This window comes from Lepisma saccharinum, chromosome 27, assembly GCF_977018435.1.
Source record: "Lepisma saccharinum chromosome 27, izLepSacc3.1, whole genome shotgun sequence".
Classification (NCBI taxonomy): Eukaryota; Metazoa; Arthropoda; class Insecta; order Zygentoma; family Lepismatidae; genus Lepisma; species Lepisma saccharinum.
The window spans coordinates 42298210-42323157 of NC_139255.1; the positions used below are offsets into that span (position 1 = coordinate 42298210).

General features: G+C 39.2%; 1 protein-coding gene across 2 annotated transcripts in view; it reads right to left on the bottom strand.

Annotated features, from left to right (window-relative positions):
* Positions 1-24948, bottom strand: part of LOC145980000 (transforming growth factor beta receptor type 3-like) — an 88485-nt gene that overhangs the window by 22647 nt on the left and 40890 nt on the right. For both annotated transcript variants that reach the window (XM_083112946.1, XM_083112947.1), the window contains exons 9-11: positions 22334-22526; positions 19996-20124; positions 10767-11008 (exon numbers count right to left, since the gene is read on the bottom strand). In XM_083112946.1, the coding sequence (XP_082969072.1) occupies positions 10767-11008; positions 19996-20124; positions 22334-22526 (564 nt within the window). The remainder of the gene's footprint in view (positions 1-10766; positions 11009-19995; positions 20125-22333; positions 22527-24948) is intronic.

The following is a 24948-nucleotide window of genomic DNA, read 5'->3' on the forward strand; positions in this document are numbered from 1 at the left end:
CCTGTTCAAAATGTCAAAACAGAAGTTCTATAGTATCAAACAGTGGTCCTTCTTTGTTTATTTCAACAAATTTTGTGCATCCAGCTTCCATGGGGTTGATGCTGGAACCAGTTTTCCAGTAATGTATTCTACAGGGTGGCTCAATAAGTCACTTAACACCCTTCAGTACAAGGCCCCCGCGGCATGGAATGTGAAAATGGCGATGACCAATCATTGCCTGGCCAAGGGGGAACCACATTGACCACACGGTCGGCGGTCATCTTGATGTCCGCCATTTTGAATTCAACTTCAGCATTTTAAATGGGAAGGGGGTCGTGTGACATATCAAAATGGGCTAGAATTTCACGAGAAATGCAATGGTGAAGGTTTTTTCGACGTATCTTTAACCAGTAAAAAGTTATGACTGAATTCTTGTACCAATTTGCTCCTTTTCGAGGTGTTAGAAAAATGCCTTAAAATTTGTTTAGCGCATTGGTAATGCATCGAGATCAAAGTGACGTCTAGGGAGAGACGTTCGCATGCCATTGCACACGATTTTAATCGGATACATCCATGAAGAGCTGCGCATTATGAATGGTTGTCGCAAACAATTTACAGTGTGATGCTTCCATTGAATTAAAAGTCCTTCACAGTGACAAGGCTAATGTTTATGTTCAGAAGGAAGTTTATAAAAAGAATATTCGATGCTTTTTATCTGATAACCCATTTTCGACAGATCAAAGCTGAATGGTTAGTGTTGGTAAGTTAATGGTGTGGCGTGCTGTGTTGAACACGATTGGTTAGTCAATTTTCCATCAACGGAACCTTAAATGCTTAGGGCTACTTGGATTTGTTAAATAAACAGGTTTTTTCATCCTTGCTTATGGAAGAAGGTACTTTTTACAGTTTTTTCAATAGGGAAGAACACCAGAACACTTGTGGGAACGTTATGAACCTGTTTTTGTCCAAAGTTAGTTATCAGATGACAAGGGTCGCATATTCTGTTTTTGAACTTCCTTCTGAACATAAACATTAGCCTTGTCACTGTGAAGGACTTTTAATTCAATGGAAGCATCACACTGTAAATTGTTCGCGACAACCATTTATAATGCGCAGCTCTTCACGGATGTATCCGATTAAAATCATGTGCAATGGCATGCGAACTTCTCTCCCTAGACGTCACTTTGATCTCGATGCATTACCGATGCGCTAAACAAATTTTAAGGCATTTTTCTAACACCTCGAAAAGGAGCAAATTGGTACAAGAATTCAGTCATAACTTTTTACTGGTTAAAGATACGTCGAAAAAACCTTCACCATTGCATTTCTCGTGAAATTCTAGCCCATTTTGATATGTCGCACGACCCCCTTCCCATTTAAAATTCTGAAGTTGAATTCAAGATGGCGGACATCAAGATGGCCGCCAACCGTGTGGGTGGCGTCAATGTGGTTCCCCCTTGGCCAGGCAATGATTGGTCATCGCCATTTTCACATTCCATGCCGCAGTGGCCTTGTAGTGAGGGTGTTAAGTGACTTATTGAGCCACCCTGTATAATATGGCTACACTGATTTCCTTCTACAGCTGAAAAATCTTAAAATGCGGTAAAATGCCATTTTGCTGTGTAGAGACCATCAAGGCTGAATGTATAATACGAGAAATTGTAAAATCCAGGAATGTAAATCAGGGTTTCACTGTGTATATATATTATTTTTTCTTGGTTCTTGGTAAGTTATTAACCCATCCGCATACCATTTACGAGGGGCGATCAGGTTGCTCCGACCCTAACATAGAAGGAATGACGTCACGATTGATTTTTTATTTTGTTATTGTTTAGTGATCCTTTATATGCTTTCAATCTGAATTGCAAGTCTAAGTAACGTACAGTTTTCTTTTTACAGGGGTTTAACTGAGTGAAGTTGTGTCAATGTGCCAGAATGGAGAAAACTGAGGTGAGAGCTGTGATTAAATATTTTGTGAAGAAGAAGTGGACGGTATCCAAAATTCATGAGGACTTGATGGATACATTAGGGGACAGTGCTCCTTCATACAATATGGTGAAGAGATGGTGTCGTGAGTTTAATTGTGGGAGAGAGTCGTGTGAGGATGAACATGCAGGTGGAGCACCAAAAACTGTCATGACGACCGAAAACATTAACAAAGTCCACATATCGTGCTGAAGGATCGTCGAGTCACTATCCGTCATGTTGCTGATATGTGTGGCCTGTCATATGGCACTGTGCAAAACATAATTACCCAGGAATTGCAAATGAAAAAAATTGCTGCAAGATGGGTCCCTCGAAACCTCACCCCAGATCAGAAGCGCACCCGAGTGCTCATCAGTCAAGAACTTCTTGACAAGTTTCGTGCTGATATAGACGATTTTCTTGCCCGATTTGTAACTATGGATGAAACATGGGTCCATCACTTCGACCCAGAAACAAAATCACAAAGCATGGAGTGGAAACACCCACATTCTCCACCAACGAAGAAGTTCAAGGTGCAAACGTCAGCCAAGAAGGTGATGGCCTCAATTTTCTAGGACTGCAAGGGTGTCCTTCTTGTGGACTATCTACAAAGAGGCCAAACCATCACTGGCACATACTACAGTGACCTAATCAAGAAATTACGTGATTCCATCAAGAAAAAGAGGCGTGGGATGTTGACCCGTGGTGTGCTCCTTCACCAGGACAATGCACCTGTCCACACCTCACGCATTGCGAGGGCCGCTATCGCAGATGCATCGTTCGAATTGCTGCCCCACCCACTCTATTCCCCAGATTTGGCCCCCAGTGATTTCCATTTGTTCAAACATTTGAAGAATGACATTCGTGGGCAAAAATTTTCTGATGATTCTGAGGTGATAAGGGCTGTGGACTCATGGTTGGAGGACCAGTCGGAAGATTTTTTTTTGCAAGGTATCCACGCGTTGGAGCACCGATGGGAGAAGTGCATTGGAGTTGCAGGGGAGTATGTTGAAAAATAAAAATAAAATTGAAACCCTATTGCCGCTCTTTCTATGTTAGGGTCAGAGCAACCTGATCGCCCCTCGTAAATGCCATTTTTCTTGCCATGAAATACCATTTAAATTTGGCTATCTCTCGTGAAGGCTGCACAGCAAGACAAGATGTCAAATATTGTGAAAACTATCCAAGCAATTTACGTGAAAATTTTATATATTGAAGTGGAAGTATAGTAATAAGTATGCACATATGCAGTTTACTTGAAAGATAATTAGAAACTCACCTAATAAATATGATCACACACATCTTTGCATTCCATTTCCATTCCTCAACCTTTTATATTTTTCCTGCCACAGCCACCTCTTCCTCACTTTCACTACATTCTTCAATTTCACTAACACAAAATGAACCCCCGTATTCATCTCCACTTCAAAAATCCACATTTTCCTCTTCATCGCTATCGAAAAGCAACTTTTAAATTGCAGAATCTTCTACAACATTCTTATGCAACATGTTTGCAAGACGTAACAAATGAAGGTTTGTTTATATGAGAAATTACTGACGCTTGAAATGGTATGAAAAACTTAGCAGCACAAACATACACGTCATAGATTTGAAAGATCATACAACCTCTGCCATCTATTGAATGAAAAAGAAACTATGTGATGAAAATCGGGAACCCGTCGATTCGACGACTAGGTACGGGAAGCGAATGTCCAGTCAGGCCGTCGATTTGACGACTAGGTAAGCGGATGGGTTAATGATATTCAATGTGACTTCGCACAATTGTACGAAGGTAACAGTGCTACATATCAGATTTTTCATTCACTTTAGTTTATTGTGGTGGCCAAAGTGTAAAATTTGAATTTTCTTCATCTTATTTTGCCTTGTTTTGGAGGGGCGGGGCAAAGAAAATGTACAAGGTAATGAAAAAAGTTCTTGCAGTTTTTGACGCCGCATGGGAAGAAGTGATCGATCACTGAAATGGAAATATGTGTGCCACGTGCCGGTAAAGAGGTCAGGGTGGGAGTGGGAGTGTGCCCAATTCAGGCACAATGCGCACTCACAGTGGCCATAGCTTAACCTCTACTTGCAACAGTTGGAACATGTGCAACAGGCACTGAAGGAGAAGCCTGCATTGGTTAATTGCAAGGGTGTACTGCTCCTTCATGACAATGCCAGGGATACCATACAGCAACTTGGCTGGAAGAGTGCCATCCACCATACTCTCCAGACCTTGTGTGCCAACATATTACCACCTCTTTCATTCCCTGGACAATCACCTTCATGGCAATTTCTTTGCAAATGAGAGAGACTTGCTACAAGCACTCATGGACTTCTTTGCATCCAAGACCCCCTCCCCAAGTTTTACAGACTGGGCATTGCACAGCTGAATGCACGTTGGCAAAAGGTGCTGCATGCCGAAGGGGATTACTTTGAGGACTAACGGTATGTAACATTTGATGTATACATTTTTCCCCCTCCTTGAAAGGCTTGTCATTGGCCCAAAAAAACAATAAAACATAAAAAAATAATAATAAAAAAAAAGATTCTACAGAAAATAGTTCTCCTGTTGATTTTTCCATACATGACTGCACATTTGAAAATTCTGCACACGGAAACTTCAAATCCATAGAGGCTACTGTTTGCTAAAGGTTAACGCAGGTTAACCTTTTGGAGCCCATGGCCATTTTCACAGGTAACCAACCCACTTGGTGCCAGAGCCGATTTTGAGCACAATGCAGAGTTTCAATTAAATGAGTGTAGATCAGAGGCTAATTGCCCTAGAGAGATGAATGATATAGGGTCAATCCTTATGAAGTCATACAACATGGTTGCTTGACCATTTTTAAAAAAGTTTATTTTTTGTGTGGTGTGAGCCTCATATGTTGACAGTTCAGAACCACTGTTATTTTATTTTTACTATCACCGATTTGAAGATGGCAGGCATTTTCTTATCATGGCACGCGTCATTTTCTCCATTCGTAAGTATCAGCGGCAACTTTTTTTTCTCAGCTCTGGTAAGTCCTACGACAATGAAACAAAATCTGTGATGTTAAGCACATTATAGGCTACAATTATATTTGTGTGTAATTTTCTAAATATTATTCCTTCATAATAAATTTTAAGGTCAAAATTGTGTATTTTAATCGCTCAAAATGACATTGTTTTTGGGGGGAAGGCAGTTTGTTTGACACTTGAATTTTTTTGTGCAAGTACCTGTGTACCAATAGAGTATGTCAAAATTATTTGAAGCTTGAGACTTTAATATTTTTTTTTCTACAGGGTCATAAACATATACTTTTTGTTAAAAAATTCCAAGTTCAGGGTTAAATATCTCTGGTGGGCAGTTGTTTAAAAATCTGAAATTTGTACACAATACAGTACTCCATGATAAGTAACTTCAGTAAAAATTTTGAGTTTGAGATTCAATTGGTTTAGGAGATACAAAACTTGTGAAAAATTCAATATTTTGCATTAAATATGGCATGCCTAATTTCATTTCTTATTAACATTTTGTGTTAAAATTCTGCAAACTGTAATTTGGAATGTCAATCAACAACATTACAATCCTGAAATGGATCTACAATAAAGTATATATACGAGGGCATGTTGAAAAGTAAAGCTTCCTATGTTTTTATTTTCTTTGTTACCTTGTAAACGCATTTTGGATTTTGAGCAACCATACATTGCACTTATAATACTTTCCTGCTTCTCCATTGAAGGTTTCAAACTTCTATCGCCAGGGGTTGCTGAACTATTGCAAGGAAAATGGCAGCATGTAACCATGCAATGTTGGTGAAGTGCCTGAAGTAGCGTGCAGTGATCGAGTTTATAACCGCAGAAAATGTGCTACAAATTGACATTCATCTGAGACTGAAGGCATTTTATGGGGATGAATGTGTAGACATCAGTACTGTGCGATCTTGGGCTGTTCATGTTTGTAAAGAAAACCCCAGCTGAACACGATTCCGATGACCTCCATCAGTTGTAGTTCGTGGCCTTTCACTCCATTCTCTCACATAGCTGAGATTTTTTCAGCTGTGGGTTTTCTTTAAGAGCATGATAAACTCAAGATCGCGCAGTACTGATGTCTAACACATTCATCCCCATAAATTCCCTCAGTCTCAGATGAATGTCAATTTGTAGCACATTTTCTGCGGTTATAAACTCGATCACTGCACGCTACTTCAGGCACTTCACCAACATTGCATGGTTACATGCTGCCATTTTCCTTGCAATAGTTCAGCACCCCCTGGCGATAGAAGTTTGAAACCTTCAATGGAGAAGCAGGAAAGTCTTATAAGTGCAATGTATGGTTGCTCAAAATCCAAAATGCGTTTACAAGGTAACAAAGAAAATAAAAACATAGGAAGCTTTACTTTTCAACATGCCCTCGTATATATACTTTATTGTAGATCCATTTCAGGATTGTAATGTTGTTGATTGACATTCCAAAATGTTGTTGATTGACATTCCAAATTACACTTTGCAGAATTTTAACACAAAATGTTAATAAGAAATGAAATTAGGCATGCCATATTTAATGCAAAATATTGAATTTTTCACGAGTTTTGTATCTCCTAAACCAATTGAATCTCAAACTCAAAATTTTTACTGAAGTTACTTTTCATGGAGTACTGTATTGTGCACAAATTTCAGATTTTTAAACAACTGCCCACCAGAGATATTTAACCCTGAACTTGGAATTTTTTAACAAAAAGTATATGTTTATGACCCTGTAGAAAAAAAAATTAAAGTCTCAAGCTTCAAATAATTTTGACATACTCTATTGGTACACAGGCACTTGAACAAAAAAATTCAGTGTCAAACAAACTGCCTTCGCCCCAAAAACAATGTCATTTTGAGCAATTAAAATACACAATTTTGACCTTAAAATTTATTATGAAGGAATAATATTTAGAAAATTACACACAAATATAATTGTAGCCTATAATGTGCTTAACATCACAGATTTTGTTTCATTGTCGTAGGACTTACCAGAGCTGAGAAAAAAAAGTTGCCGCTGATACTTACGAATGGAGAAAATGACGCGTGCCATGATAAGAAAATGCCTGCCATCTTCAAATCGGTGATAGTAAAAATAAAATAACAGTGGTTCTGAACTGTCAACAGAACCCCCAAAATTAAAAAATTTCGGAACTAATGGGGATTTCCCTCTCCCCTCAAGAAAAAGTACATGACAGTGTCGACATGCACATGGAAATTATCGCTGACATGTAAGGAACACAAAAGTATTTGCATTATTATCGTATTACCAATGTAACGCAAGTTGTACCCCCAAAACAAATGGTCAGCGCGCCACTGATTCAAGCATCAAATTGCAGTTACCTTGAAATGACTGTAGCTCAGAGGCTAATTGCCCTAGAGAGATGAATGATATACCGTTGTATGCGGAATGAATCACAGATTCAGACGATATAAAATTTATGCACATTCGGCGTATATATGGAGGGGGAGGGGGCCCCTCAAAAATCATTTTTTTTAAAAAATTGGGCCCCCCCGCCAGCCTAAAAAAAAGGACATGAAAAGATCAACATGCACATAGAAATTATCGCTGGCATGTAAGAAAGAAAAAAATGTTTTGCATCATTATCATATGACCAATGTAATGTGAGTTGTATCCCCAAAACAAAGGCTTGCGCCACTGTCTCAAGATTCGGATTTCAGCAAAATGCAGGGTTACATTGAAATGACTATAGCTCAGAGGCTAATTGTCCTAGAGCAGGCATGTCAAACACGCGGCCCTCGATATATTTTTGTGCGGCCCCTTTGCTATTACCTGTTTTTAAGTAGTAGAGCCTTCAGATGTAGCAGTTGCTAAAATATCTGTGTTATTATATAACACGATGTGAAATGTCACACGTTTTTTTCTTGAACAGGATATACCCGTCGGTAGGTTAAAAAAGGTGGTTGTGTTGCATTATTTGGCTGGTTGACGAATGTAGTGATTTCCAGTTGTTCCGAGTCCAAGGCTAAGTCGTCTGCCTGCTTGGTGTGCAGATCAACCATTAGTGTACAGAAGTTATATAATGTCAAACGTCATTATGAGCAACACAGAGCTACATACAACCAATACGACGGATTAATGAGGCAAGACAAGCTGAGAGAGTTGAAGGCAGGATGAAAACATCAACAAGGTATGTTTACTAAAGTAGCTCAAGAAAGCGAAGCTACGGTACGCGCAAGCTACGCATTGTCCGAGTTGATAGCTAAACACTCAAAACCTTTTGCCGAAGGCGAGTTTATTAAACGGTGCCTGGTAAAAGCTGCTGAAATAGTTAATGTCGCAAGTGTAAAAGCTTTTCAAGGCATTTCACTATCCCACAACATGGTTGCTGAAAGAGTAACCGAACTGGCCTGTGATTTGAGTGATCAAATTAAAACAAAAGTATCAAATTTCATTGCTTATTCCATCGCTTGTGATGAGAGTACAGACATCGGTGGTGTAGCTCACTTACCTGTGTTTCTTTGTGCTTGTGATGAGGAGTTCAACATTTTCGAGGAGCTATTGGACATTGTACCATGGCATGACACTACTACCGGTGAAGATATATTTATTACTGTTCGTGAACTTTTGCGGAAGTATGATTTACCTCTGTCAAAGTTATCCTGTGTAGCTGTGATGCTACAGTTTTGTGACAAAACTGCAAAACTAATTTCGTGATAAACACATGTTCCATCATGTGCATTGCATCATTCACCAAGAGGTCTTGTGTTCAAAAGTAATCAACATGGAAAGTGTGATGAAGCCTGTGAAAAAAGCTATCAACTTCATAAGATCCCGTGGCTTAAACCAGCGCCAATGTTCTACTTTCTTAGCAGATTTAGAAAGTGAATATTCTGGAGTGCCCTATTGCACAGAAGTGCGCTGGCTATCGTGTTCTATGGTTCTTGAAATATTCTGGAACTTGAAAGGTGAAACATGCCAATTTTTAGAAATGAAAGAACAAGACACCAGCCTTTTTTCGCAACCAACGTGGTTACAAGATCTTTCCTTTCTTGTTGATATAACTAAACACTTGTCAGATTTAAATTTAAAACTGCAAGGAAAAGATCAGTTAATCACCAACATGAATGATCAAGCCAAAATATTCGAGCGTCAAGTTATTGCTTTGGGAAAAACAATTAAGAAACGAAGACTTGACGCACTTTCCAAATTGTTCTAAATACAGATAAAATTTAAAGGACCCTGTTTTGTACAAAAAGTACGCCGAAAAAATTCAGCTTTTGAATACTTAATTCGGGAAAAAGTTCCACGATGTTCGTTCTTTCAAAGACAAGATCTCCTTGTTTTCAGCCCTGCTTACGACTGACGTAGAAAAAGTGGCAACACATTTGCAGATGGACGTAATTGAAATTCAGTGTGACTCAACTTTGAAACAAAAGAACAGAGAAGTGGGTATCCCTGACTTTTACAAGTACTTGCCTGCACGTTTTGCAGAAACCCGGAAATTTGCGTGTGAAATAATTTCCATGTTCAGTAGCACTTACCAGTGTGAAAAATTTTTCTCACTCGTGAAAGGAAACAAGTCACCAACGAGATCCAGATTATCAGACGTTCATCTTAGCTGTGTTCTGAATGTAGCTGGTTTAAATAAGATGTCTCCTGATATTGATAAGTTGGTGGCAGAAAAAAGATGCCAGCTGTCAGGCAAGAAGCAATGATCAAGTTTCAATGAATGTTCAATATACTTTATTAAGTGTTATGTTAGTCATTCTTTAAAATAAAGTATTAAAGATAATTTAATTTTTTCCTTGCGGCCCGCCCTATCTAACACTACTGACTATTTGGCCCAGTTCAGATTTTGAGATTGACATGCCTGCCCTAGAGAGATGAATGATATACCGTTGTACGCGGAATGAATCACAGATTCAGACGATATAAAATTTATACACATTCGGCATATATATATATGGAGGGAAGGGGGAAAGCCACCCATTTTTTTTTAAATAAGGTCCCATACCCGCCGCCCCAAAAAAAAGGACATGAAAAGGTCAACACGCACATAGAAATTATCGCTGGCATGTAAGAAACAAAAAAAATATTTGCATCATTATCATATGACCAATGTAACGCAAGCTGTACCCCTGAAACAAAAGGCCTGCATGCCACTGCCTCAAGCTTCGGATTTCAGCTAAATGCAAGGTTACTTGAAATGACTATAGCTCAGAGGCTAATTGTCCTAGAGAGATGAATGATATACCAATGTATGCAGAAGGAATCACAGATTCAGACGATATAAAATTTATGCAGGGTAACCTTTGTAGCCACTTGTGAAACACTTGTGCTCAAGAACAAAGGCTTTTCTCGAACTTCCATTCTTATGATGCAGTTTCAACAACCCCACTCCCCCCCCCCCCCCCCCCCGGTGCCCGCACGAAAAACATTCGTTTTGACCTCGGGTACCGATAAACAAACTTCCTTCGAATGCAGTTTCCAGGGGTGAGGGAAACGCATTACTTTAGAACAACAAAGCCAGCCTTCCTTTGTCGGCAATATTTTTCCCTTGAAAAAAAGATGCAAAAAAGAAGTTGCCTTTTCCCTGCCATTTTCATGAAGAAAGAAAAGAAGATAAGAAAAAAAACGTGCAACGATCATTTCTGTTAACAACAATATGAAAAAAAAAAACATCTGAAGTCTCGCCAAAAATAGCGAAGTTATAACGTAAAAACTACGACCTTGACAAACCATCTCGATCGAGATGATCGGGCACCAAAAGGTTAAACCATGCAGATAAATGTGCAATAGAATCTGATAAATCTGAATAAATCCAGGAAAAACAAGGAATCAATTTACTTACAATATTAGTGACAAGTGTCTTCTTCCCATTAATATTGCTTGTACTTCCACAGGAGGTCATATGGCTTCTCAAGTACCAGTGCGTTTTGTTGCGTTGTGCTTTGCAGGAACGATCTTCCAGGGTCATGCTTGTGACACCCAGCTCTTCAACATCTCGATATGGGAAAGCAATGACTATATACTTTGGATCACACCGTAGTTGCATTATCTTCCTCAGGGCTGATCCCGGAGTGAAACTTGAGTCTGAAATGATAACACTACTTTTAACATTTTTGTTATTTATGTACAGGGTGTCCAGGCTAGAGGTATACCAAAATAACTCCTTATATTGTCTCGTAGTGAAGCTCAGTCGATAGACCATCTATCCCAGATTTCACATTTCATCAGGATGGTGCCCCACCACACGTCTCTTGAAAGCTGGATCAGAAAAGGGGGTCCAACTGCGTGACCACAGAGATCCCCAGATTTGACACCAATAGACTTTTTTGCATGGAGCTTTATTCAAGATGTTGCGTACAAGATGAAAGTTCATGATTTGGCAAATAATTTCTCAAATGCTGGTCAACACTTGGCACGAGCTTGAGTATCGTTTGGATATTGGTCGAGCTTGAAATAGTGCCCAAATTGTGGTGTACCAGCGTACATAAAAACTTTCCAAGTTCCTTTGTACAAAAGTGGAACAAGGATGTTGATAAAATTTACAGATGCTAAAATATACGAGGGTAAATAAAAAACTAAAGGCAATAATTTTGTGTTTTCACAGGAATAAACGAAGACTGGGTGTGTCTGACGTCACCACATGTATACTTGGAGTGACGTGGAAGTAGGAGTATTCATCACTGCCCCATTATGTCAAGTGTCGCACCTATGAATGCACCATCGAGGAACAGCGTGCCGTAGTGCGCTTTCTGTGGTCAGAGGGGATCAAACCGACAGACGTCCACTGTCGGCTGTTATCACAGTATGGAGCAAGCACCATAACTCAGCGAAAGATGTATGAGTGGCTGGACCACTTTAAAGTATGACTGAGGCACTGCACGTTCTTCGCTTCAGGTCAGATGACAAGGTCCAGCAGGCGGTGCAGAAGTGGCTTCGTGAGCAACCAAAAACCTTCTTCGTGGACGGGATACAGAAGCTGATTGCACGATACCAAAAGTGCATTGCCGTGCAGATGTTATGTGAAAATTGCCTTTACTTTTTGATTTACCCTCGTAGTTTTTTTTTCATACCTCTAGCCCTGACACCCAGCATGAAATCTTGATACTCAAAGAGTACAGAGTGGGAAGTAATAGAAGAAACTTTTGGTTTAAAAGCTGAGCACACTTGGGGTTCAAAAGTGGAATATAAAATGACATTTTGTTGTTATAATAGTCAATGAAATCTCGAATTTGATTTGAAAACCACACATATTACACAAAATAAAAAAAAAATCATTCTAGTACCACATTCATATATACCCTTTGCAAAGAAAGGTTCTGGTAGTCCTCACATAAAGAAAATTCATAACTACTTTTGTTACTTTTTCCTAAGCTTGCTTTTCTCTCTCTCTCTCTCTCTCTCTCTCTCTCCAAAATTGCAAAACATCCTAAAACTAGGGCTGAGCCAATACCGATGGTATCTGTAAGTCTTGGTTTAATTTTTCCTACCAATACCATTCAATATCACAGATTTTCAATGGCTAGAAGAGTAGGCAAAAGCAACATCTTGTCTCAACATTTGTACTTTTCAAAGTTTGTTCACCCATCATTGTGACAGATTGGGAGACCAGCACAAGAAGTTGCATAGATTTTCCTGGAAACGCTGGATTATAAACCCTCACCCTCCTGGGAAGCAGATGGCAAGATCAAAGGCATGGGTAAGTGAAAGCTGAACCCAAACATGACTACGAAGGCATGGAACTGCTTAGTTAATGCTGTGGAAATAACAAACTATTCATAGCCAATTCTTGCTTAAAAGCTCATTGATATTTTTGAAAACCACACCCTGAGCTAATGTCGGGTCATGTATTTGCGTAGTTCTTGCTAAAGAGGGATGAAGGTCACTGTGAAATTAGCTCTGCTTTATGGATGTTCAAGCTGGAAGTGGATTCAGCAATTTCTTCTTGTCCTCTTCTCTTCTATGTCAAACTTTTGTGTGACTGCTGGTATCTCTCAATGAGGATTATTTATATCTACCGAATACAGCTTTGAATGACAGTACTAAAGACGACAGAGTTTGAGTATGAGTTTTTATCACAAGTCCACTTTATGCACAGATAGGCTAATCGGTACTTCACCTACAGTTTAGAGTCGGATTCGATCCACTGTGCTTCCACCAAGTATCGAACTCGGGATCTATTGGTTAAAAGGTGAACATGTTAACACTATGCCATCGGGGAGGCCCCTCATGTAAACACTACTTATAATAATGCACATAAAATATTAATCAGGAACTTGACTCTTCGTCAACTGGACGTATCATCATTTTTTTGTTATTCATAAATATTCATTTTTTAACTTTTTGTTTTGCATTAATTTCCTTGCCAGGACAGTTGTTTTTACACAAATTAGCATTGTTAGGTACACATCATCATCATCATCATCCCTTGCCATTTCCTGCCTCTGACTGGGTTGGCATAGAATTCAAGCCTCTCCATTTTTTCCTGGTCTTCCACCACTTCTACTCTCTCCACGGTGTTCCAATCTTGTCCCCTTCTCCTAACACTCTCTGCTCTTTCCACCGACATCTTGGTCATCCCCTTGACCTTATTCCACTCCTTGTGCATGGTAAGCTCTTACTGGTAGTCTTTCTGCATCCATCCTCTTCATGTGTCCGAACCATCTCGTCTGTGCCTGATCTATCCTGTCCTGAAGCTTCACCACACCCACTGTCTGTCGGTTCTCTTCATTCCTTATTCTATCCCTTCTAGTCTTCCCCAATATACTCCTTAAAACTTTCATCTCTACTGCCTGCATCTTTCTTTTGTCTCTCTATGTCATTGTCCAAGTTTCTGCTCCATAAATAATTATCGGCACATAGTATGTGTTATATATTACCTCCTTGCATTTCATAGGTGCATCCCTGTTCCATATTAATATTCGAACACTTTGATAGAGTCCACTACCTCTTCTGTTTACTTCCTCATCTATTCTTCCACTTCTCTCAATTATGCTTCCTAGATATTTGAAGCTCTCCACTACCCTCAACTCATCCGTGTCAATCTTTATTCTTGGTTCATTTCTGGCTCTGTTTCTTCTTATTATTAGCACCTCTCTCTTTTCTGCACTGAATTCCATTCCTGCTCCTCTTCTTAAGCGTCTTTTTACTTATTCATGTAATAATACCAATAACAATATTTTTAGTTAAGAAACAAAGAACAAAATAGATATTAACATTGTCTTTCCTTGCTTTCTTAGTCTCTGTGGTTACATATACAACATTACTCCAGAAGCATCGCAGTAACTAAGTACGAATTAATTAATATACAAATTATTTGGAAATGGACCTATGCATTATATTAAATAGAAACACTTAAATTATATTTCTGAGACACTTGGCTCGGACTGGCTCCCCAAATTATATTTCTAGATACATGCCTGGTGATGAGACTCACTAACTAGCCTTTGTTATTTTATACTGGAATTATACAAGTATCGGCAGCAGTATCAGCAGGAATTTGTTAGGGTATCGATAGTCGTATCGACTCAGCCCTACCTAAAACATTTTTTTTTGTCCACCTTCACTGGCTGCTAAGTTGCTTTCGTTTGTTCCACGTGTTAAGATTTCTGAATGTGGTAACAATGCTATGCGAACTTTAATCTGTCAGTTATTGGTTCACCGTCATTTCAGCTTTCAATCCTTTGACCTGTCTTTCTTTTAGTGCATTTATAACAATAGCTTTTTACATAAATTGTGGCCAGGCCGCTTCTTGTATATAAACTGAATCGTTACCGGCCATACCTGAAAACCTAGACTCAACATTGCTCCTGAGAGCACTATAAAAAGGGTAAACACCATGCCTCGGGAGGATAACACAAGGAGACCACCAGGAGCCGGCAAGTGGGTCATGAGTAGGGAACGGATTTCTAGGTCCATACCTACTTTTTTTTTTTTTTTGCTATGTCCTAGACATATGCTATTTAGAGATCTTTGTGTTTCATGTACACAGCACCCCTATACTGAAATTCTATAAGACCTAAAAATGCCTAAAAGTGCTATTTTGACTTCAAAAATGCCTATTAAACCATTCACTTAACTTTAAAAATAACTTTAATTAAGAACGACCCTTAATTTCCACCAAAAGTTTCAGAACCTTGAGACCTTGAGCGAATCAACAGAAGTAATGCAATAGAGAAGTGCCAACACGTGTGTAAATTTCCGCCATCTTCCAGCATGCACAACGAAATTGAAAAAAGTTGGAGCAAACTGACTGGATGAAGCGTTCTCCATTGTTGAACGCTGTACTTCCAGGAAATTACAGGGACCGTAGGTGTGGCATAGCAAACAAAAATGCAAGCTGTTTTGGGATGAGATCTTAGCTACAAAATCATTCACTTGTTAAAACAGCATTATTCCCAGTCTCCGCAACAGTGTAAGAGCGTGGTAATTCCAAGAATACCTCCATCTGACTGGTTGTTCCGAGTGCCTGCTGTGACGAGTAGGAAAGGCAACCCTGCAAGCCACCAAACACGTCTCCTATTTTCCCCATTTACACACCAGTTAGGTGAAAGGGGAGGGTTAGCACCGGGAACTACAACTGCATCAAGAGGAGAAGACCATCAGAACCTTCCTGCGGTTTGAGTTTAAGTTTTTGAGCCCACTTTATGCACATATAGACTAATCGGGACTTGACCTACAGTTTAACCTTTAGTCGTATTTTGGTCGATATATCGACCATGCAGCTGATTACAAAATTCCTGTTTTTTTATATCTTCATACTTTTCTGTTCGATCGGAAACACTTACAGTGGGTTAAACAGAGCTTTGGCACATCATGTGGATGCACCCCCCCCCCCCCCCCCCGAGTACAAAGTTACGTATTGGCACGAATTTTAAATTCATACACTTATTTCATAAAAAAAATTATAACTGGTAGACTATTTGACCAATCTACTTCAGATAACTTTTGTTTTGCAGCTAAAACATCAGGGCATGCAACCGTGCAGAAATCGAAACGTCAAAGACAATAAGAGAGGTTGGGTGGGCAACCGCCCACAACTTCCAATGAAAAAATAATAAAAATGGGGAGTTTGCCCCCTCTTCCCCCATTATTTTGGGAAGGGGACACGAACTTTAGCCTTATTTTCAAAGAATGGTCCTTTCTCAACCAAATGAAAGTCATTTCATGTTCCTGGGTGCATTACATTATCGCATATGTGAAACAAACTCCTCATTTTTATGATTTTTTCATTGAAAGTTGGGGCAGTGGCCAACCCAACCCCTCTTATTGGATTTGGCATTTTGATTTATGCACGGTTGCATGCCCTGATGTTTTAGCTGCAAAACAAAAGTTACCCAAAGTAGATTGGTCACATAGTCTAAGAGTTATAGCATTTTTGTCAAATAAGTGTACAAATCTAAAATTCGCGCCAAAGGCCTTGGCAAAACCAGGGTTATTTTCTGACGACCCCCTCAGCAGAGTAACGGTTAAAGTGGGATTCGAACCACTGTGTGCCTCCAAAGGACATCAAACCTACAACCTCTTTGTTACAAGGCAACGACATTACCACTATGCCTCGGGGAGAACAAACCTGCCATGGGGATCAGGAGCAGTTGCATTTATGATTTTTGTACGAGGGTCACTATTTATATTTTGAGCCTTGGCAACACTGATTGAAGTTAGGCGCAATTTGACGTTTGCACGGAATCGTCTGGCATTATTGACCATAACATACTTCAAATGTTCTGTCAATAGCTTCATTTGTGTTGTTTATGTTGCCTTGGAGATTGCGCGACAACAATAAAATGGAATTAACTCGTGAACATTTTCGTGCAATGATTTTTTACGATTTTCGACGTGGATTATCAAGACAAGAGTGCATCGATCAACTTACTTCCACATTTGGCGATGAAGCCCCATCCTTTGCCACTGTGAAACGCTGGTATAACGAATTTAATCGTGGCCGCCATTCGCTCACCGACGAGATTCGCGAAGGTCGTCCAAAATCAGTTGTTGTTCAAGAAAACATTGATGCTGTGCAAAACCTAATACTGCAAGATCGTCATGTGACATACTGTGAGATTGAGGCAACCATATGCATTAGTTCCACCAGCATATATAAAATATTACATGATCATTTAGCTGTGAGAAAGGTATGTTCTCGTTGGATCCCACACAATTTGACAAAAACTCAAAACGACGCTCGCGTCAATTGGTGCAAACAAATGCTCAATAAATACAATCCTGGTGCTTCAAAAGACGTATATAAGATTGTAACAGGTGACGAATCATGGATATATGCATATGAGCCGGAACGTAAACAGCAGTCGACTGTATGGGTGTTTCAAGATGAACCCAATCCAACAAAAGTTGTTCGCGCTCGAAGCACATCGAAACAAATAGTCGCCTGTTTTTTCAGGAAAACTGGTCATGTGGCAACTGTGCCTTTAGAGGAACATAGAACGTTCAACTCTGAATGGTACACAACAATTTGTTTGCCAGAGGTCTTCGGTAAAACACGGAAAACAAACAAACGCCGTCGGATCATTCTTCATCAAGACAATGCCAGCTGTCGCACATCTCGTCTAACAACCGACTTTATGAACAGTCAAAAAATCGAATTAATGGGTCATCCGCCGTACAGTCCTGATTTGGCACCCAATGACTTCTTCTTGTTCCCAAATGTCAAGAATAAATTGCATGGACAACGATTTTTGTCGGCGGAAGACGCCATTGATGCGTTCAAAAACCATATTATGGAGGTGTCTCAAGAAGATTGGAAAAACTGCTTTGACAAATGGTTCGAACGAATGCAAAAGTGTATCGACCATAAAGGAGAATACTTCGAAAAACAATAAAGCAGTTTTCAATGCCAAATTCCTGTTTTTTCATTGTTAGGCTCAAAATATAAATAGTGACCCTCGTACAAATAACTTTCTGCAGTTCTCCACGGACACTTTTGGTTTGTAATGATCACATTGGAAGTTAATGCGATTGTTACAATCCAGAATTATCCTTGATTGTACAAGTGCCCACTCGCAGACGACTGGAAGAACTCCACCACAGAAAACATTGAACAACATATGGTGATGCAGTACTTCGAAATATGATAAAGTTCTTACCCTGGACAGATTGTATATTTTTTTTGTATTCATTGCACTAAAAATAGTAACTTTTGTACACAAATTGCATCTAAAACCTGTTATTTCATATTATTATTAATTAATAATTATGGCTATTTATTATAAGCACCTACGAGTCCTAAAATGGAGTTTACAAAGTCCTAAATCCCTCTTTGATAGCACCTAAAAATCCATTTCCTAGTCATGAGATACATGTCGAGTTGCAGGAGGGAGACTGCTCCCACTGGGGATAGGAACAAGTGCACTACAGGGCTGCCAGAACTCATGGCATCGAAACCAGGACCTGCTCAGAGGCAAAACACCTCAGGCCAGCCAGCAAGACCCGCAATGAACCAACCGTTCTAGAGCCGAGGTTTGATCCAGGAACCTGAGATAAGTACCTGTCCCGTTAAGAGTGGTAATCTCTCAATACCTAATCACCTCTCCTCTAAATTGAACCTCTTTGGTCTAGGAAATTAATTCGCACACATTGAAGCTGTAGTTCAAACACAAAATACATAAATACCTTAAGAAAAATATTGTCCATCGCGAGCCACCACTTTCGCCCATCTGTCAGGCAAGTTACGGATTCCGTGGAGAAAGAAGTCCTCATACTTTGAAGCGATCCAGTCAGAGACCCATTTTTCGATATCTTCTGAAGAAGTGAACCGCTGTCCAATCAAATCGTTATTCATGCAATCGAACAAGTAGTAGTCCGAAGGAGCAACGTCCTGGTGAATATGGCAGGTGGGGTAAAACTTCCCACCCGACATTTTCTAAATAGGTTTTGACCGGTTTTGCGACACGTGGACAAGCGTTATCATGTTGAAAAATAAGTTTATCATGTCTGTTCTCCCATTCTGGTGGTTTCCTGGCCAGAGCTTGCTTCAAACGCATTAATTGTCGTCAATAACATTCTCCATTAATAGTTTCACCCGGTTGCAGCAGCTCATAGTACACCACACCTTTCATATCCCACCATATGCACAGCATAACCTTTGCACAGTAAATATCTCGTTTCGGTTGTGATGGACCTGGTTCACCTGGCTTCACCTAGGCCTTTTTTCGTTTCGGGTTCTCGTAATGGATCCACTTCTCATCGCCAGTAACAATGTGATGCAAAAACCCCTTTCTTTTCTGTCTTTGAAGCAGCAATTCGCAAATGGTTTTTCGTCTTTCAACGTCTCTGTCTTTCAATTCATGTGGAACCCAATGTGACATCTTTTGATTCATTCCCATGGCTTTGAGGTGTTTGGAAACTGTTGTTTGATCAACGCCTAATGCTTCTGCAAGTTCTTCCTGCGTTTGACACGAATCCTGATCGAGCAATGCTCTCAATTCTTCGTGTTCAAATTTTTTTGGCTGTCCAGGTCGCTCTTGGTCTTCCAGGCCGAAATCACCACTTCTAAACCATGCAAACCACTTCTGACACGTTCGCTTAGCTAGCGCATGGTCACCATACACTTCCACCAAAATACGATGACTTTCGGTAGCACTTTTCTGCATGTTAAAGTAATGAAGCAGAACACTCTGCAAAAACATTTTATCTGGCACGAACTGCGCCATGTTCAGTTCACTACAAAATGTTGTTGTTGACGCATCAATCAACTGCCCTATACTACGAACGATGCGCGCTGAGAGGAGTTTTCAACGCATGTGTGGCTACACGGAACTGTGGGACGATACGCTCGTTACGCCATCTCTTGTCCAGGCGCATGAATTAATTCCTAGACCAAATAAGTAGGGTCCTCTTATTTTTTTACAAGAATAAACATAGTCAATTGGAAATTGTGTAACGTAAATTTGCTCTTAACCCAGTCTCGCCAGCCACTGGTCAACAGGACCTACCCTCCAGGACAGAGGGTGAAATCTGGTACGGATAAGGTGAACGCCCCATTTGTCTCCAGGGAACCACCCTAGTACGGAAACCTTAGACAGTAACGGAATAATGCAAAAGGGAAATGTACGTACCTCGAATGCCACTCTCCAACGTAGATCCAGAAGCACTAGGATTATTCAAGGAAACTTCATGAGGTGTTTTCCCACTGCGGGAATATAAATCATCTTCTTGTATTTCCTCTTTGGCCCCATTATTAAAACCTGAAAATTAAATTAATATATGAGTATACAAAACAGATAAATGAAAATATAATAATATCTGAGTATACAAAACAGATAAATAAAAATACAAAAACAGAACACGATAAATTTTCCTATGGTGTTAACAGCTGACGACACCTTCTTTCATTTTCCAAGGCATTATATATATATATATGCATATTTGATAAAGATGTATCAAGATTAGTGCATAAAATATAATGTGTTGCAAAGGTCACACAATCATAACTTTGATCTCTTATTAGAAGAGATTTTCACACTTACTTTTCTGCATTATGAAGCCTTGTTTGCAGATATATTTTAACATACTTTTCGTTGCCAGTTCATTCCATAAAGGAAATTGTAGAAGTTAATAAATGGCTCAAATTGGAGTGACATTTTTTTCCACAATACCAATACTGGGGGAGAATATATTATCAGAAATTATCACAAGGTAAGTATTTGCAGGTTTGTAATTGGTGCCATGCTAATCTGCTGTTTGCAAGCAATAGAATTCATGCGCAGCTCTTGGTGGGTTTGGTAATAGTGATTTTATAAGCAAAGTGAAAAAGCATCACTTGAATGGCTTATATTGGTACGGTCAATGAATAACTGGATTAATGCCATGAAAAAGTGAAATAAAATGACAGAGCGATGCAACTTACAGGATATGTAGGCCAGGCTGGGGTACGCCACATGTGTGCGAGAAGAGTTCCAGACCACATCACTAGGTGGCAGCACTGGCAATTTGCCTCCAAGGTGCCAGTCAGGCATTCAGTGAGGTGAGTCATGGCATTCACAGTGTCAGGTGCCACAAAGGAGGCACCGTGATACAGTTTTTGACGGCAGAGGGCAACACACCAGGGAACATTTACGAGAGCGTATGACTGCTGTGTATGGTGGTGAGTGCATGTCCCGAACACAAGTGTATTGCATAATCACAGGATAATTCAAACTTCAGGTTGGTAACTAACTAAATTTTGTTTTTAACCCCTTCCCTGTGTTCGGCGTAATATTACGCCCTTGGTCACTATAGCTTATTCTGAGTTGGGTGTAATATTACGCCTGCAAACATCTCTGAATGAACTAACCTGTGTGGAACGGAATAATACATTTTTGTTGGTGAAACATATGTTTTGCTATTGAAGAAACAACGATCTTTTATTTAGTTACGATTTTCAGTGCCGACAAAGAAGAAGAAGAAAAAGAAGAAGAAGTTCAGAGGAAAGTAAACTGTTTCTATGTTATGCTCACAAAGTGTAAACGTGAGTTCGTTTGTGTGCTGCGTTTATTCAGTTGCTTTATATACTTTTTTTTGTGTTGCGTTATTTGAACTGTTGGTGATTTATTTTTAGTTTTTGAGTTTCGACTAGTATCTAATAGTATTGTCAAACAGGATTGTGAAATATTTTTTTCCTCATACCATACATATTGTAATGAAACTTGGCGGATGCATTACATATAGATCATAGTATTTTTCAAGGTAGATTACAATCGGGTACCTATATCCAGGGCCAGTCTAGAGGGCCCCAAAGTTACCAAAAGGGATTTTTCATAGGGAAATTTCTCAATTATTCCCGAATAATATCTAATAGTATTGTCGAACAGGATTGCAAAATATATTTTCCCTCATACCTTGAAATTGCAATGAAACTTGGCGGATGAATTATGTATATACCATGGTATTTTTCAAGGTAGATTATAATTGGGTACCTATATTCAGGCCTGGTCCAGAAGGCTCCAAAGTTAATAAAAGGGATTTTTTGGAGGGAAATTTCCCAAATTATCCCCGATTTCCCTTTCCTCATACTTGATGTACACATGTGCATGGTACCATTTGAAAGCCTGTTCTATTCAGAAGAGAAACACGTATGAACCATGATACTCGGATGAATTTTGCTGAAGCACTAGCTACTTAAAAATATTACTATGCAAACTCACAAAAAAAAATACACAGAACGGAATCCATTTTGTCAGAATATTTCACAGCGAAGGGGTTAAGAGTACTTGGCATTTTGCAGTTCATCTTGCATCATTTCATGACAAAGCAGGGTAGCAAAATGCACCTTACATCTTCAAAAAACTGAAAAATTAACATTACCATGTTCTATTTCACATTTAGTGTTTTTATCAAAAATTAAATATGCATGCCTCTACTGTGTAGTCTTTGGGCATCCCATGATTCCCAAACTTCTTATCTTATCTCACTTACCTGCTTTATGGTGACCACTGCCAACCAGTAATCTCATAGTGGAAGCGTGGGCTGTCTTGGCATATAGAATAGGAGGTCCGTACTCTGTGGTAACTGACACAAGCAGATCATTCAAGCTGTCGGGCAATGATTTGGAAATCACTTTAAGGTACTGATGATTGCCTAATGCCGTGTTCTCCACTTCGCTGTTGCTCTGTAGAGTAAGACATGATACAACAGTTAATATAAGGTAGCACACAGTAAAGAACTTACTAATATCTTTAATGGGTATGACATTTCTAAAGTTTCAATTACCGTATTTACGAGTGTATAGTGCGTGTGCATGTATAATGCGCACTCTGGTTTTGGATGGGTAAAAGAGACAAAAAATTATATCTCGTATATAATGCACAGTACAATCCAGTTTCAAGAAATGGCTTGCTTAGTTGTAGGTTGTAAATCTGTTGCTATGCCGATCAAGAATGAATGACGTCATACCTATTCAATTGCTCATTCCTTCTTTTTCAAAATATATACTTTTTCTTTCCGTGACTAATGTAACATTTATACGAGGCACATTCAGAACCTTCCAAACAGCAGTTAGCAGCACAAGCTTTCTTCCATTAAGGAATTTACACACTCAATGTATGTCATATTATTAGGCCAGTAATACATTTTAATTTTTATTATCATTTCCTTACGTTTTCTTTCATCCAAAGTACCATAAAAATGAGAACGTTTCTTCATTTTTGATGAACTTATTTCAACCGCATTTCACATTACTGTCGTTATCTTGTATGGAATACTGTTTCCATATTCAGAAACTGCAGGATTCAAGCTTTACAACGATATATAACATGATAGGGTTCCACAAACATGAAAAATCAATGCAAGTGTCCAAAAATCATGGAATGACCCTGTACGGTTTCATGTTGGCTGTTTGAATTATTTTGTGCATAATACACACCATAGTTTTTGGGGGCAAAAATTTTGGAAAAAAGTGTGCATTATACATGAGTAAATACGGTATCAGAATTTCTTTCTCAAAATTTTAAATACGTGCCTTTGGTTGGGTTGTCTTTAGGTCAAATTTTCTACAAAAAAGGATAATAGATCCATGAAACGTATGACTGAGTCAGTGTCACTTTGAATAGATACCACTGCTGATTCACTTACAGTTTTCCAAGGATAACAGACATCAATACTTGAAATTTGTACGTCACAATATTTATAAATTTTGTATTGCTATTATTGTACTAAAATTAAATGGTGTGACACAGCTGTTAGCATATGCAGATGATATAGACTTACTGGGGGATGATGTAAATACAATTAAGAATAATGCTAAAATATTTTTCAAAGCAGCTAAAGAGAAAAGTTTGGAAGTTAGCAAAGAGAAAACTAAATATATGCTTACAGGCCAAAACCAAGTGTTAGGTAATAATCAAAATCTTATTATTGATAATAACTTGTTTGAATCAGTTTCCAAATTCAAGTCCTTAGGAGTAATACTAACAAATGAAAATGATATTAAAGAGGAGATAAAAAGCAGGTTTAATTCAATAATTCATAAACTTTTGTCTTCTTGCTTAACCCTTAGTATGCACTCACGGTCTGACGAAAGTAAGCCCAGTGTCGCCGAGGCTTTGAGCGGGAAATTTGAATTCGTATACATAATGGAGAAAAATCGTAACAACTCTGGCACTATGGGACCAATCTACTTCGGATAACTTTTGTTTTGCAGGCAATACATCGGTGCATGCAACCATGTAAAATTTGGTTGCCCCAACCGTGGGGGGTTACGGGCGGGGGCTGCATCCCCCCGAATTTCAATGAAAAAAAATAAAAATTTGGAGTTTGCCCCCTCTTCTCCAGCTACTTTGGGGAGAAAACCGGAACTTTTGCTTTTTTTTCAAAGAATGGACCTTCCGCAACAGAATGAAACTTGATTCATGTTCGTGGGTGCAATACAATTTGAATAATAAGGCAAAACGTAAAACTCTAGCGAATTTTAGCCAATTTGCATATTATTCATAAAATTGTTATAACTGACACCATGGGACCAATCTACTTAGGATAACTTTTGTTTTGCAGGCAGAACATCAGTGCATGCAACCATGTAAAATTTGGATGCCCCAACCGCGGGGGGCTTACGGGCGGGGCTGCATCCCCCAATTTCAATGAAAAAATCATAAAAATATGGAGTTTGCCCCCTCTTCTCCAGCTATTTTGGGGAGAAAACCGGAACTTTTGCTTTCTTTTAAAAGAATGGACCTTCCACAACAGAATGAAACTTGATTCATGTTCGTGGGTGCAATACAATTTGAATAATAAGGCAAAACGTAAAACTCTAGCGAATTTTAGCCAATTTGCATATTATTCATAAAATTGTTATAATTGACACAATGGGACCAATCTACTTCAGATAACTTTTGTTTTGCAGGCAGAACATCAGTGCATGCAACCATGTAAAATTTGGATGCCTCAACCGTGGGGGGGGAGGGTTACGGGCGGGGGCTGCATCCCCCGAATTTCAATGAAAAAATCATAAAAATGTGGAGTTTGCCCCCTCTTCTCCAGCTGCTTTGGGGAGAAAACCCGAACTTTTGCTTTTTTCGTTCGCACTTGCATCTTGT